This window comes from Bos mutus, chromosome 18, assembly GCF_027580195.1.
Source record: "Bos mutus isolate GX-2022 chromosome 18, NWIPB_WYAK_1.1, whole genome shotgun sequence".
Lineage (NCBI taxonomy): Eukaryota > Metazoa > Chordata > Mammalia > Artiodactyla > Bovidae > Bos > Bos mutus.
The window spans coordinates 26,264,185-26,278,174 of record NC_091634.1 but is presented as its reverse complement, the minus strand read 5'-3'; the positions used below and the strand labels follow the sequence as shown (position 1 = coordinate 26,278,174).

Below are 13,990 nucleotides of genomic sequence, written 5' to 3'. Positions count from 1 at the left end.
AAATGCCTTTGGTTGGCCCTCGTTGCCTTCAGCATAAAGACCTGCTTCCTTAGCATGGCTCATGACACCTGTCTTGATACGGAGAAGAGAGGTTCTTCCCTCCCCTCTACTCTCACACTCTTGCAGCACCTCCATCCCCACCCCTACCCAGTCTGGCAGTTCTGAAGGACTTCTCTTTACTCCGCGCAATGCTCTCTTATCTTTGAGATGTTTCCCGAGCCACGTGTTTGCCTGGAACATCCTGACCCGATTTCCTTCCTGAGTGATCTTTACCAGTGAACCATGTCTGGGCTCCTGTCTTCACTGCCTTGAAAGTGAAAGTGAAGTCGCTCAGTCGTGTCCAACTCTTTGCAACCCCATGGACTGTAGCCTACCAGGCTTCTCAGTCCATGGGATTTTCCAGGCCAGAGTATTGGAGTGGGTTGCCATTTCCTTCTCCAGGGGATCTTCCCAACCCAGGGATCGAACCTGGGTCTCCCACATTGTAGGCAGACGCTTTACCCTCTGAGCCACCAGGGAAGCCCCTTACTGCCGTGGGGTTAAACTAAATATCCTTTCTACTTTTATTCATCACATATTGTGCTTAGCCGTGTTAAAATTCTTTGCACCCTTAGTGTAATTGCCTGTTTAATTTTACATCAGTCCTTTAAACTGTAAGCTTGAGAGCAGTGGCTAGGTTTTTTGTCTGTTCGTTTGTTTGCGCTGGATCCTTGGTGTGGCTCACGGGCGTCCCCTGTTTGAGCACACAGGCTGTAGAGCGCATGGGCTCAGTAGTTGCCCCCTGGCATGTGGGATCTTAGTTCTTTGACCAGGGATCAAACCCACATCCCCTATGTTGAAAAGCTGATTCTTAACTACTGGACCAACAGGGAGGTCCCAGTAGCTGGGTTTTTATTTACCGCTGTGTTTTTAGATCCTATGACAGTCCCTGGTGTATGGTAGTACTTAGGAAATACTTGTCAAGTCAGTGGATTTCAACAGTATAAGTGTTCTGAGGTGTTGCTGCGCTAGATGACCCCAGCTTGTTTCTGTCTTTTTGATTCCTGGACGGGTACAGCGACGGCTTGTTTCCTGTGCAAAAAAGAAGCAGCTCCTCCTCTTCCAGTTTGCTCATCACTTGGAACTCTGGCGACTGGGATCCACAGTTGCAACAGGTAAGCTAGGAGAAGGGTTTTTTACAACAAGAAAACTGGGAGAGAGAAGCCAGAAATTGCAGTTGAAATTCTGCTTGTGGAAAAATGGAAGTCAATTATTTTTCTGTTTGACATCCTTACTGTTTCCTGTCCACTGGATAGGCAGAGAAGTTCCCCAGAGTGTGAAAATCATTAGCTGGACACCGAATCACCTTTGGAAAGTGTGCAGTTCCATACAGTGCACCACCGGGTATAAGGGAGGCAGGGGTAGTGGAATAGTTCGCCCTGGCTGAACTGGGATCAGAACAGGCTGTTGAAAAATGACAGATTTTCATGCTGAGTTCTGTCAAGCCTTCATGAAAAAGAAGGTCATGCAGATCTTACCAGGGTGACAGCCTCGTGGCCTTAGGTATGACATGTGTGGGTGCTGTTGTTTTATAGTAGAGGCTTTGGCTTTAGGCTCCACGATGAACAAAAGAAGTTGAAGTTGAGGCCACACAAACTTCACATCCATCCACCTGCGTGCCTGGCTGTGGGGAGCAGCTTCAGAAAAGAAGCGCCATGGCCATATTCAGGGCCCCCACGGAGAGGCCAAGAAAGTGCTCGCTGTTCTCCTCTTCGTATACATACCCCCAGAAGACTCTAAGCTCACTCTGTCAGACATGTTTCTGATTTCCCAGTGGTAGAGAGTCCATTCTACCCATTTTTTCTTTTTAAAAGAAAAAAAACATTTGTATAGCCTTCCTTTGGGAAGAAAAATATCAGAGATGTTTCTTGTTCCAGGAAAGAATGGGGATACCCTTCCACTCTCTAAAAATGCAGATCATTTACTTCACCTCAAGACAAAGGTAAGGAAGTTGAACTGGGTGTTCAGATTCTGAAATCCAGAACATATTTACTGTTCTAAATTTGGGTGGGGGTCCTTAGCTGATATCCTAAACTGTGTAAAATGTAAAATTATTTGAATGAAGTACTATATCAAGAGGATTGGGTTTCCTGTGATTATAAGTCAGGCATTCAGAATTTATTAGATGAATTAATACAAGAGATTGGTTTTTCTTGTTTTGGTATTATGAAGATAACATGCATATTCTTAAAAAATTCAAATAGTGCAAAAAGAGTATGCAGTGAAAAATGAACCTCCTTCTAACCCCCCGCCCCTCAGAGATGATTGCTGCCAACGGTTTCTTATATATTCTTTTAGAAAAAATGTTCACTTGTGTGTATGTGTGTATATTCTTTCTTTTGGTACTAATGGGACTGTGCTATACACACAGCTTTGGTATCTTCCTTTTAAAACATCTTCAATTGCACAATACTTGTGAATTACAGGCTTCCTATAAAGAATTCAAACAACAGTGATAGTTCATATTTTTGTCCAGCTCTTTAATTCTAGTCACCCCTCCTGAAATGATTGCTGTTAATTGATTAGCTATATAAGCTCCTCGACCTTGTTCTGCATATGAGTGTATGTATGTGTGTGTACATACATACTTAAATGTTTTTTCCTTTTATTGGCCATGCTGGGCAGCATGGGGCATCTTAGTACCCTGAGCAGGGATTAAACCTGTGCTCCCCTGATTTGGGAGCGTGAAATCTTAACCACTGGACCTCCAGGAAAGTCCCCTTACCTACATTTAGACGTTCTTTGGGTTTTTTGAATGATAACAAATGTTACACTAAACTTTTCCTGTGTAGTGCAAATTTTTTCTCACTTAATGTTTCTTAGAGGTCTTTAAAGGAGGTTGTCATTGACAAAACAGAAAACCAGTCCCCAAGTCACCAGGCCTCCAAAGCTCCCTTGCATTCAATGCCTGCCTGATCAGGTTTTTAGAGTTAGGTTTAGTAGGAAGCTACCTATGAAGTAGGTGAAGGGCTGTGATAAGCTGACATTATTCAGAGACCTCTCTTCTGGAAATCAAAGCCACACCCTTCAGATGCTCCACCTGTGAAATAATCGTAGTGATGCACAGCACATGACTGTCGGGATTATGTGTAGGTATTTGTGGATTCAGAGTGGCAGTAGCTTGAGGATCCATGTCACAGTGAACCTTGAATGAAGTTTAACTTGACCGTTTGTCCTGCTTCCTCATTCTGCCAGGGTCCTGAGAACATTATCTGCAGCTGTATCTCCCCATGTGGTGGTTGGATAGCCTGTTCTACAGCGTCTCGTTTTTTTCTGTATCGACTGAATTACGAACATGACAACATAAGCCTGCAGAGGGTAAGTGATAACCCGGGGTCTGGTTGAATAAGAAGAAACCTTACAGTGGGTGATTTTTGTGTGAAGTGGAAATTTTCTGAACAAGGATATGAATCCTTGTTCAGTGAGAAAACTTACAAAATGGTCTCTTATTGCCAAATTTAAAATTATGTTTTTGGAGGAGTAGGTAAATGGCACAAAATGGCAGTAAAAGGTTAGGCTTTTGAGGAGATGACGGCGGGGAGTGGAGGGGAGTAGGCGCGTCAGTGTTCCAGGCCCTTGGCCAGTGGGCCTCCTTGGAGATAGGAAGCACTCATGTGATGTGAGCCTGGCACTGCTAATTTTTTATGGGCTTTGGGTCTAACTTCTCTCTCCTTCTGACCTTTACCACTGTTTCCCCCAAGGTTTCCAAAATGCCAGTGTTCCTTCGCTCTGCCCTCCAGATTTTGTTTTCTGAGGATTCAACAAAGCTCTTTGTGGCATCAAATCAAGGGTCTCTTCGCGTCATTCGGCTCCAGGAAGGAGGCTTCACGCACCCGCGTGCTTTCCAGCCCCAGTCAGGTGACAAGTTGGGACCTGGCCTCGGGAGAGAGTTGCCAGTCTCCGATGTTTCTATTTTTTCACTTAAATCTCAATTTTCGGGGGTTTGCTAATGCTCCTCTCAGTCCTGGAAAAACTACACACACACGTATCTGCGATTTAAAGCAGGAGGAGATACCTGGCAAGTGAAAACGCTTGATGAGATCTGAAGTGTTGCTCACACCTACTCTTTTCTCACTGGGTTTTTGATTCCTTATTTAGGGCCAGAGAAGTTTCATCACGCTTCTTGGAGTTTTGTTAGTAGAGCAAGAAGAAACTTAAAATCATTTGTGATCCTGATAACCACCATTATTATCTGTGTATATTTCTAGGAGGTGCTTGTATGTAGGTATTTTGTGGACACGTTAATTTTGGGTTTGTTATTTTTTTTATAAAGATGAACTTGTGCATACAGTTTCACTACCTGTCCTAATGTTTTTGGCTACGTTTCTGTATGTTTTGAGAACATGAGTGTGCATGAATGTGTGACTGTGGGTAGATAACTTTTAGTGAGTTGACCCTTAAGAACTTAGTACTCAGTACTTCCCATGGGTCTTTTTTTTCCCTCCCTTGTCCAGGATTATAATGACTTCACCATTATTTAGACTCCATCTGTCTGGATAATCAACTTTTAAGATTTTTTTTTTAATGTGGACCATTTTCAAAGTTTCCATTAAATTAGCCACAGTATTGTCTCTGTTTTATGCTTTGGTTTTTCTGTCCACCAACCATATGGGATCCTAGTTCTCTGACCAGGGATCAGACCCATGGCCCCTGAATTGAAGGTGAAATCTCAACCACTGAACCACCAGGGACGTCCCTGGAAAATCAACTTTTTAAAATCAACTTAAAGTCTCACTGCTCATAAGCAGCCCCAGAAGCAAACAGGAAAAGAAACTTATACATCAGGAATCAGATGAAGTAAACTGACAGTGTTTATTGAGTACCTATATGTGGTTTTATTATGAAACTTAGATTCTTCACCTTGCCTTTAGCACTCATTTCAAATTGTGGTCTGCATCATGTACATGACTTTATTTTGTCCTCCTGTCTCATCTTACTGCCTCTGATGGTCAGGCTGGTTTCTTCACAGGCCTCAAACCTGTGTTTTCCTGTCCTTGTCACTTAGCTCACAGTGTTCTCCACCCTTTTCTACCCACCTCACTCATCCTTTAGCATCTAGTTTATGTCTAGTTGTAAAGCTTTTTCATTGTTTGGGGATGTTTTATAGGCAGCACTTACTTTGGCATATCACATCACTGTCTGATATCAAAGATCTGGATTGAAAAGGGAATAGAAAATCAGGCACTTGTGATCTGCTGATGAAAATTTCGATTAATATGCCCTTCCTGGAAACCATTTTGACTGGTACCCAAGCAGGAAGGCAAGGAAGAAGGGAGGGAAAAAAGAGAGAAAGGAAAGAAAATGTGTTCTCTCTTAAATGTTGCAGCCTTCCAGGCTCCTCCATCCATGGGATTTTCCAGGCAAGAGTACTGGAGTGGGGTGCCATTGCCTTCTCCAGTTATATAGGATAAATAAGGCAATATCCTGCAAGCATTAAAAGTAATATAGAATCGTTCTTGTCATGAAAAAATGCTCAAAATCAGTATAAATATATTATATATATTAATGTACAGTATATTAGCGCAATCCCAATTTCATGAAACAACGTGTAGGAACATATGTGTGTGTAGACATTCATAAGAGATAACAAACTGTTTTCATCAATAGATTAACAGTGGTTATCCCTTGGTGAAGTAATTCCACATGGTTATTTTCATATTAATCTTTATACTTTTCTAACTGTTTTTGTTTACTTTAGTTACTTTTCAGCTTTACTTTAAAAACTGAGTTTTTTAAATAACCAGTGTGTTTCAGATTTAAACAAAACTATTTTTTAGATTTAACTCATCCAATAAGATGGGAGGAAATGTTTAAGAATAATGTAGCAACTGATTCAATTTATCACATATATAAAATTACCTAAAAACAACAACAAAAAAAAGAATTTTCATGTTGCCACATTGGTTTCAAATTCTTTTAATGACAGAGATGGCTCATCTGTGCCCATGCTCCCTTAGTGCTAAATATATAGCAGGCACTTTGTAAATTAAAGATCTGCTTCAGACCTATTGAATTTGCTGCTTGTAACTTTGATTAAAAACATTTGATAGGAAAGGACAGTAGAACAACTGAGGTATAGATTTTGGTGATAGCTCTTAAAAACTCTGATTCTCCACTCTCATAGTTGGGAGCTCATCTCGTTCCCGAGCAAGCGCTGCTTTCCGGTTTCTTTCTCTCTGGCTCATCTTTACATGAAGAATGGCTGCTTAAATTACAGTAGTAGACAGATTAGCACCTAGAACTTATTTGTAAAACTGTCGAGAAATTGTCCTGTCAGTAATCGGAAACTGAGGTGGCTTTTGCCGTCAGACTCAGGGCAGGGGTGGCTGGCTGTGGACACGGAATTCAGAGACTGAGCTGCTCTTCTGTCCTCACAGGGACCGTGCAGTCCATGTGTTTGCTAGCAGTCAGTCCAGACGGAAACTGGCTCGCTGCCTCGGGCTCCAGTGCCGGTGTCCACGTGTACAACGTGAAACAGCTAAAGGTGAGCATGAGGTTTGGTTGCAGCAAACAGGAGGAAGTTAGCCCTGCAGTTACAAGACTCAGGAAGACTGAGAGGACCTGGAAAATTACTGGCCTTTTTTTTTTTTTTTGGTAAATTTTTCCTGTTTTACCTGTTTGAAACCCCAGAGCTATAATCTTAAATTAAAAATCAGTCAATAGGAACAGTGAAGCCACTCGTGCTCAGAAATTTGAAATTAAGGATTTATGAGTAATGAAATCTACATCTAGGTTTTGTCTGTATTTTGAGGAGGAAAATTCTGATCTACAGAGGAATAGGTGCAGATAGAAACAATTTCCTTCAATAGCTTGCCTTGTAATCTCAAGATATTTTCAAATTAAACAGAACTAGGAATAGCAGGAAAACATTTTTTACTAATTAGCAATGATATTGTCATCCCCAGATTGAATTACTAATGTTCCCTTATAGGTTGTCATCTTCATCTGAAAGTCAGATAATAATTACCATAAACTTAAGGGAGGTGGGGATGGGGAGGAGAGGGTGAGATGTATGGAGAGAGCAACATGGAAACTTACATTACCACATGTAAAATAGATAGCCAATGGGAATTTGCTGTATGACTCAGGGAACTCAAACAGGGGTTCTGTATCAACCTAGAGGGGTGAGATAGCGGGGGAGATGAGAGGGAGGCTCAAGAGGGAAGGGCCATATATATACCTATGGCTGATTCATGTTGATATTTGACAGAAAACAACAAAACTTTGTAAAGCAGTTATCCTTCAGTTAAAAAAAGAAAATACAAAAGAAAAAAGAATTACCCTAAACTTAATAACTTTATTGCATTGTGGCAAGAGCATGTACTGCTCTTTGAGCCTTGCCTGGCATTTAAAAGTGTTCTGTGTACCAGTGCCCATGCCTTGTGATGGACATATATGTCCTTGCCTAGTCATTAATTTCTTTTTTTTTTAATTAATGTTTATTGGCATATGGTTGCTATACAGGCATTAATTTCTTTTAAGTTCAGTGTAGAGCTGCAGATCCCCTGTTCAGTGATGTGTTTACGAGCAATTCATACCTGTGTAGAGACAGCAGGGAAGGCTTTACCTCCAGGTCCTCTGTGAACACTGTCATTTTTCTTGGCAGTTAAACTTGCACTTTTAAAAAAAATGAAATTAAAGTTTATTGTTTGGGGAAATACCTGACATTTACAGGAACTTCCGTAGAATAGAACGTTTTGAGTTCCAAGGAACACTATTTTAAAACTACTGACCTAGACCATCCGGTCTTCCCTGGGGGACGGAATCCCGTTTTAGAGTTTCCTGTGTCTTTGATTTGTCCCCAGCTTCACTGCACAGTGCCTGCTTACAACTTCCCTGTGACTGCTCTGGCCATCGCACCCAATACCAACAACCTCGTCATTGCTCATTCTGACCAGCAGGTAAGAGATCCCAGTGCTTTCTAATTCCCTCCAAATGGATGGGAACTAAAAAGCTGAGATAATAACAATTTTGGAGGGGCTTTTCTTCGCAAATACTGAATGATATAAAAGCAGTTTCCTCTGGTGTGTAATAAAGCTTTCACATAAAACAATTTCTTTTAAAATCACATAAAAAACATAAAATACTTAGGAATAAGCATCACCAAGGAAGTGAAAGGATCTATGCTGAGAACTATAAAACATTAATAGAGGAAATCAAAGATGATTCAGAGAAATAGAAGGATATCCGCTGCTCTTGGATGAGAAGAATTAATATTGTTAAAATGACCATACTACTGAAAGTAGTCTGTAGATTTAATGTGATTCTTATCAAATTACTTGTGACATTTTTCACAGGACCAGAACAAGTAATCCTAAAGTTTATATGGAATCATGAAAGACCCAGAATTGCCAAAGCAGTCCTGAGGAGAAAGAACAAAAGCAGGAGACATAACCCTTCGAGACTTCAGACATTACTACAAAGCTATAGTAATCAAAACAGCTTGGTAGTGACACAAAAACAGACATAGGGATCAATGGAACAGACTAGAGAGCCCAGAAATAAACCCACCTACCAATGGGTTAGTTTATCTTCAACAAAGGAGATAAGAATATACAATGGACAAAATTAGTGCTTTATCTACCACTTTTTTCCATACCAAGTTGTAAATGAGAATATGATTATAAGAGCTGTAGAGTATCTGAGCTACAGAACACCTTATGCATGAATTTATCAATACTTATAAATCCTCTCTGGTAAAATAGGCTTGATAATACCTGCCTCACTGAGCTAGTATACAAAAGATTAAATGTGATTCAAGAACCACTGTTTTAAAAAACCAAATTATTATAAATTCTATTAAGTTTATAAATATTATATACAGATATACATATGACTTTATAAATTATCATAAAATTCAGAAACATTTTAAAAAGCTGAACCATCTCAATGCAGGGCTCTAAGAAGCACACTTGAGTAGACCACTAGGCAGATGATGCTGGCTACTTTGATTAGCAGTTTTTACACAGACATTTCGATTACATGAAGAAAATGGAATCTCTCATTTTAACTTCTTCTCTTGTTAAAACTAGCGGGAAATTTTTTGTATCTGCTAATTAGAGATTAATAGCGTTACTCACCAGAGAAGGCAGTGGCACCCCACTCCAGTACTCTTGCCTGGAAAATCTCATGGATGGAGGAGTCTGGTAGGCTGCAGTCTACCAGAGCAAGACTAAGAGTCTTACTCTAAGAGTCGGACACGACTGAGCGACTTCACTTTCACTTTTCACTTTCATGCATTGGAGAAGGAAATGGCAACCCACTCCAGTGTTCTTGCCTGGAGAATCCCAGGGACGGCGGAGCCTGGTGGGCTGCCGTCTGTGGGGTCGCGTGGAGTCGGACACGACTGAAGCGACTTAGCAGCAGCAGCAGCAGCGTTACACACTGCAGTGAGGATACCAGGAGACAGCACTTCACATATTGCATAAATTAGTATGACCCCCTTAGAGAGCATTTGGAGAAACCTAAAAAAAGATTTTAATTCACATCATCTTTGATTCAGAAGTTTCAGCTCTAGAAGTTCTCACCGCAGGTGTATGCTTTCAGTTGTACAAAAAAGACACTGATACAGAGAGAATCATTACAGCCTCATGTGTAGTAGCCGAAGATTGGAAATACCTCAGTGCTCATTAAACAGATAGAAAAATCCTGCTACATGCAGGAAGTGAATAGATTATTATTATGCCTTCTTCAAAGGGAGCATAAGTGACGTGTGTGGACGTTGGTATGAGTCAGTCTCCATGATACAATACTCAGTGAAAAATGCAACATGCAGAACAGTGTGTACTCTGTGCATAAAATATCTCTGAAAAGATGTAAATAAGGAACAGGCTACTTTTGTCTTGGGGAAAAGAGATATTAAGATTGCAGGGTGATTTTTCTGTGCTGTTTGAATTGTTTATTGTTCTGTAATTTACCTTACATCGTTTTTATTTTAAAAAAAACAGCAATCGAGACTTCCTTGGTGGTCCAGTGGTTAAAACTCTGTGCTTCTACTACAGGGGTCGTGGGTTTGATCCCCAGGTGGGGAACTAAGATCCCGCATGCTGTGTGGTGCAACCAAAAAAAAAAAAAGTAGTGAAAATGCGTATCCTGAATATGATACAGGCAAGGTTTATAGAGCTGTTTTTCCGATCAGGAATGCCCTTCTGGTTTTCTGGGTACCAGCCTGCATTTCCTCTGTGTCATGTCCTTTCTCAGGTATTTGAGTACAGCATCCCAGACAAACAGTACACGGAATGGAGCCGGACTGTCCAGAAGCAGGGGTTCCATCATCTTTGGCTCCAAAGGGACACTCCCATCACACACATCAGTTTTCATCCCAAGAGACCAATGCACATCCTCCTCCACGACACCTACATGTTCTGCCTCATCGACAAGTCACTGGTGAGTCCTTCTCCACTGCCACCTGTGCTCTCACTGGCTTCTGCTTTCCGTAGCAGTCTTTTGTTCTGAAAGCAAAGGAGGACCATGAGTTAGAGGAAGAGAATCAGAGTAAAGGTTGCTGGTACCTTCTTTGGAGGGAAGGAGCTTTTAGTTCTGCAGATTTCCTCATTTTTCTTCCCAGTCTCCGGAGGCTCTGAGGGAAGGGGCAGGCCTTGGTGTGCTGGTTTTTGCTGATTTGAATATTTCCCTGCTTTGCCTCTAAGCACATAAAATTAAGTAGGAAAAAGATGAGGTCCATATTCAGAAAGTAGCCATAATCAGGCACTCAGTCACTTCCGCTTTTGCACCCTGGGGTGACTGACACGATTTCATTGAAGGATATACATACAGGCTGGGGTTTTGACCGCTTGTGCCCCCCTGAGTTGAATTTACTGACACACCATCTGCCAGTTTGAGGAGCTGTTGTTAGCGTCTTTAGAAAAGGCCAGTTAGGAAAATTCCATCCTTCGTGGCTGTGATTTAGGTGGGATGTGAACATTTTTTTTTTCCGTTCCAGATTCCAGCCTCTGCCAGCTGCTCTTTTGATTCACCCTGAATTTTGTGTCTTTTTCTGGGCAGGCACTGTCTTCCCAGCAGCGGTGTGAGCTGTGGCCACGCCATAATGCAGTCTGGGCTTACAGCAGTCGGCCCACGGTGTTTTGGTGTATTGTGAAGGTGGGGTAGGAGCAGCACGGGGAGAGCAGCAGATGGCTCTAAAGGAGGTGTGCGTGGTGATGTGTCACTGGAACTCATCTCGTGGGCCCTGCGTGCTCTGGGTGTGGGAAGCAGAGCCGGCTGACAAGTGCCTTTTGCGAGATGATGGTACAGGAAGGGCCCCTCCCACTCCGTTGCCTCTTTATAACTCAACTCAGATCAGCCCAAGCTGTTTTGTTCCCCCAGTATTGGTGATAAGTCCATCGCCTCCTCATGAAGGGCAGAGCTATTTCCCAAGGAAGTCAGAAATGAAATAATCACTTGCTTGGCTAGAGGTCATCATCTCTCGCAGTGTCAGTGACATCAGTGGGGGTGGTTTGTGTCAGTTGGGTAGCCCAGGCATGGTCTGCCTGGGGGAGACTCTAGAAAGCAGAGCCTGCACAGGCTGAGCTCCTGTGCACGCCAGTTTGTTTCTGTCTCACAAAGTGTTACTGACGAGACTGGCCAGAAGCCCTGGGCCAGCCCTTTGATCTTGCTGGCAGAGGGTACCAAGCTCTCTTTGCCATGTATTCCCCCCGCTCTACAGTAGAGCTGGGTGTGTGGCTCTAGCTTTCTCCCTGAAGTAAGAAAAGTCAGGGAGGGAGACTTCCCTGGTGATCCAGTGGTTAAGACTGCACTCCCAACACAGGGAGTGTGATTTCAGTCCCTGGTCAGGGAGCTAGGGTCCCACATGCCGTGCGGCACAGTCAAAAATAAATTAATTTTAAAAAAAGAATCAGAGAGGTAGTAAGTGTATAATATGATGTTTAGAAGATGGAGTTTTCCTGAAAAATCACTAGAGTCCTTTGGTCTGTAGAGGCCCAATTTAAACAATAATAATTATTAAACAACATATTTTTGTCTTTCTAGCCTCTTCCAAATGACAAAACCTTACTGTACAACCCACTGCCTCCCACAAACGAATCCGATGTCATCAGGAGGCGCACAGCTCATGCCTTTAAAATTTCTAAGAAATATAAGGTAATACATCTTCCATCATATTCTGAGTGGTTGGGTCCCTGTGATATTATCAAAATGTAGTTAAGTCCCACAAGAGGAAGACAAGAGTGCCTTCATTGTACGTGCAGGGAACCTGGTTTGGGGAAATAAGCTGCCTTTCTGAGGCTGTTTGTCCCTTAGATTTGTAGTTGATTGTTCTTGCCTCAGTATATTAGAGCCAGGCACATCATACTTTACAAAAATGAAATACGTAGGTTGTGAGAAATGATGGTGGAGCTCAGTTGGGTCTCTGTTTGGGTTAAAGCTGGGCTTTTAAATTTGACTTCCAGTGGAGAATAGTTTTTCCACAGGATAAGTTTCTAGCAAATGGAAGTCATTGAATTTATGATCCCCTTTCTGGGCTAGGCTTTCCACTCTGATAGAATACGTATTCATTGAATCCTAGAACATTTCTTGGGGGTCTGCAGAATTTTTTAGAGGAGGAGGTGTTTTAAATTTAAGTAATTTGTAATTTGCCATTTATCAAGTTTAGGCTCCAGAGCCCTCTGTTACCATCAATTCATAAGAAATTAGAGGCTCACAGACCTTCTTTACAGAGAAAAATGAAGAATCCTCCTAAAATCTTAAATGATTGGATTCAGTTATAAAAGCTCCCAACCTTTGGAGTTCTAGGGCAGGAAGGCTCATCAGAGATTTACTTCCCTCCAGCTCGCACGAGGCTAGCCTTTTGGCCCTAGATAGTCAGCTGAGAACTAGCCCTGGAATCTAACTCCTGGTGAGAACCTTACCATCTCTCTCCAGCCTCTGCTCTTTGTGGATCTCCTGGATGAAAAGACCCTGGTGGCGGTAGAACGGCCTCTGGATGACATCGTTGCTCAGCTCCCACCACCCATCAAAAAGAAGAAATTTGGAACCTAAAAAGGGCACCATCTGTGTCCTTCCTTGAACTGTCTACCCTGTTTTCACAAATCATGATAATAAAACAAAGTTATTCTTTAGGACTAGTCATTATGAATGTTACTCTCTAAAATACTGGACAGTAATTTCCCTTCATCGACTGAAAGCGAACAGAAACTGCCAGGTATTTGTCATTTGGATAATGTTCCAGTTAACCACAAATTCATCCAACTTTTTTTAGTATCCTGTTCTTCAGACCTTACTCCCAGAGGTGGGGGAAGGCGATAGTTGCCATCTATTTCCTAACACGTGCTTGAGGCTTCCAAAGGCTGACAACTTTGTCTACCAGCCTGTAGCCCACAGCCCGTCAGAGGTGTGGGGACTTGGCCCAAGTTGCCTTGGAGGATAGGGAAACTGTGGTTGCTTATCCAAGCCGGCCTCACTACCGAAAGCCATAATCAGGGTTATGTTTCAAAAGTGAATTTTAACTGTAATGCTCCATCTGAAAAATAGGTGCCCTTAGCCACTGGTAGTGAACTATTAAATTTTGTTTGAAAGGAAAGAATCAGGTTTGGGGATATCAGTGTCAGTAACACATCTTTTTATGTTCTAAGCCCATTCCAAAGGTTAGGGAAAACATTGGGCATTTTCTTACAGAGCAGGAGTGGAGGTGGGGACCCAAAAGCCTGATGTATAATATTTCACCCTTTCTGTTCTCTTTTGCTTGCTTTGACATTGTTATTCTTATAGGTGTCATCGTTGATGAGTTTTAATGTGATCTTTTAAATTAGAACATGAGGAACTAAAGTTGACCTGAACGAAGCAGATAGATTTCTTTCTCATCTACGTGGATATATTCTGTTGCATGCCTGTGGAAATCCAGTATGTGTGGTTTTGTTTGGGATAGGTGAAAGGCTGTGGTACAGACAGAGGAATATGAGGGCTCTGATGACATCATGAGTAAAGTGCTGATGAG

General features: G+C 42.0%; 1 protein-coding gene across 3 annotated transcripts in view; it reads left to right on the top strand.

Annotated features, from left to right (window-relative positions):
- UTP4 (UTP4 small subunit processome component) overlaps positions 1 to 13,118 on the top strand; it is a 30,198-nt gene extending 17,080 nt beyond the window's left edge. For all 3 annotated transcript variants that reach the window (XM_005896509.2, XM_070388100.1, XM_070388098.1), the window contains 9 exons: positions 1,058 to 1,154; positions 1,917 to 1,981; positions 3,235 to 3,357; positions 3,741 to 3,897; positions 6,417 to 6,523; positions 7,845 to 7,940; positions 10,240 to 10,425; positions 12,028 to 12,138; positions 12,919 to 13,118. In XM_005896509.2, coding sequence (XP_005896571.1) covers positions 1,058 to 1,154; positions 1,917 to 1,981; positions 3,235 to 3,357; positions 3,741 to 3,897; positions 6,417 to 6,523; positions 7,845 to 7,940; positions 10,240 to 10,425; positions 12,028 to 12,138; positions 12,919 to 13,035 — 1,059 coding nt within the window. In that variant the 3' untranslated portion in view covers positions 13,036 to 13,118. The remainder of the gene's footprint in view (positions 1 to 1,057; positions 1,155 to 1,916; positions 1,982 to 3,234; positions 3,358 to 3,740; positions 3,898 to 6,416; positions 6,524 to 7,844; positions 7,941 to 10,239; positions 10,426 to 12,027; positions 12,139 to 12,918) is intronic.
- The last annotated feature ends 872 nt before the right edge of the window (positions 13,119 to 13,990 follow it).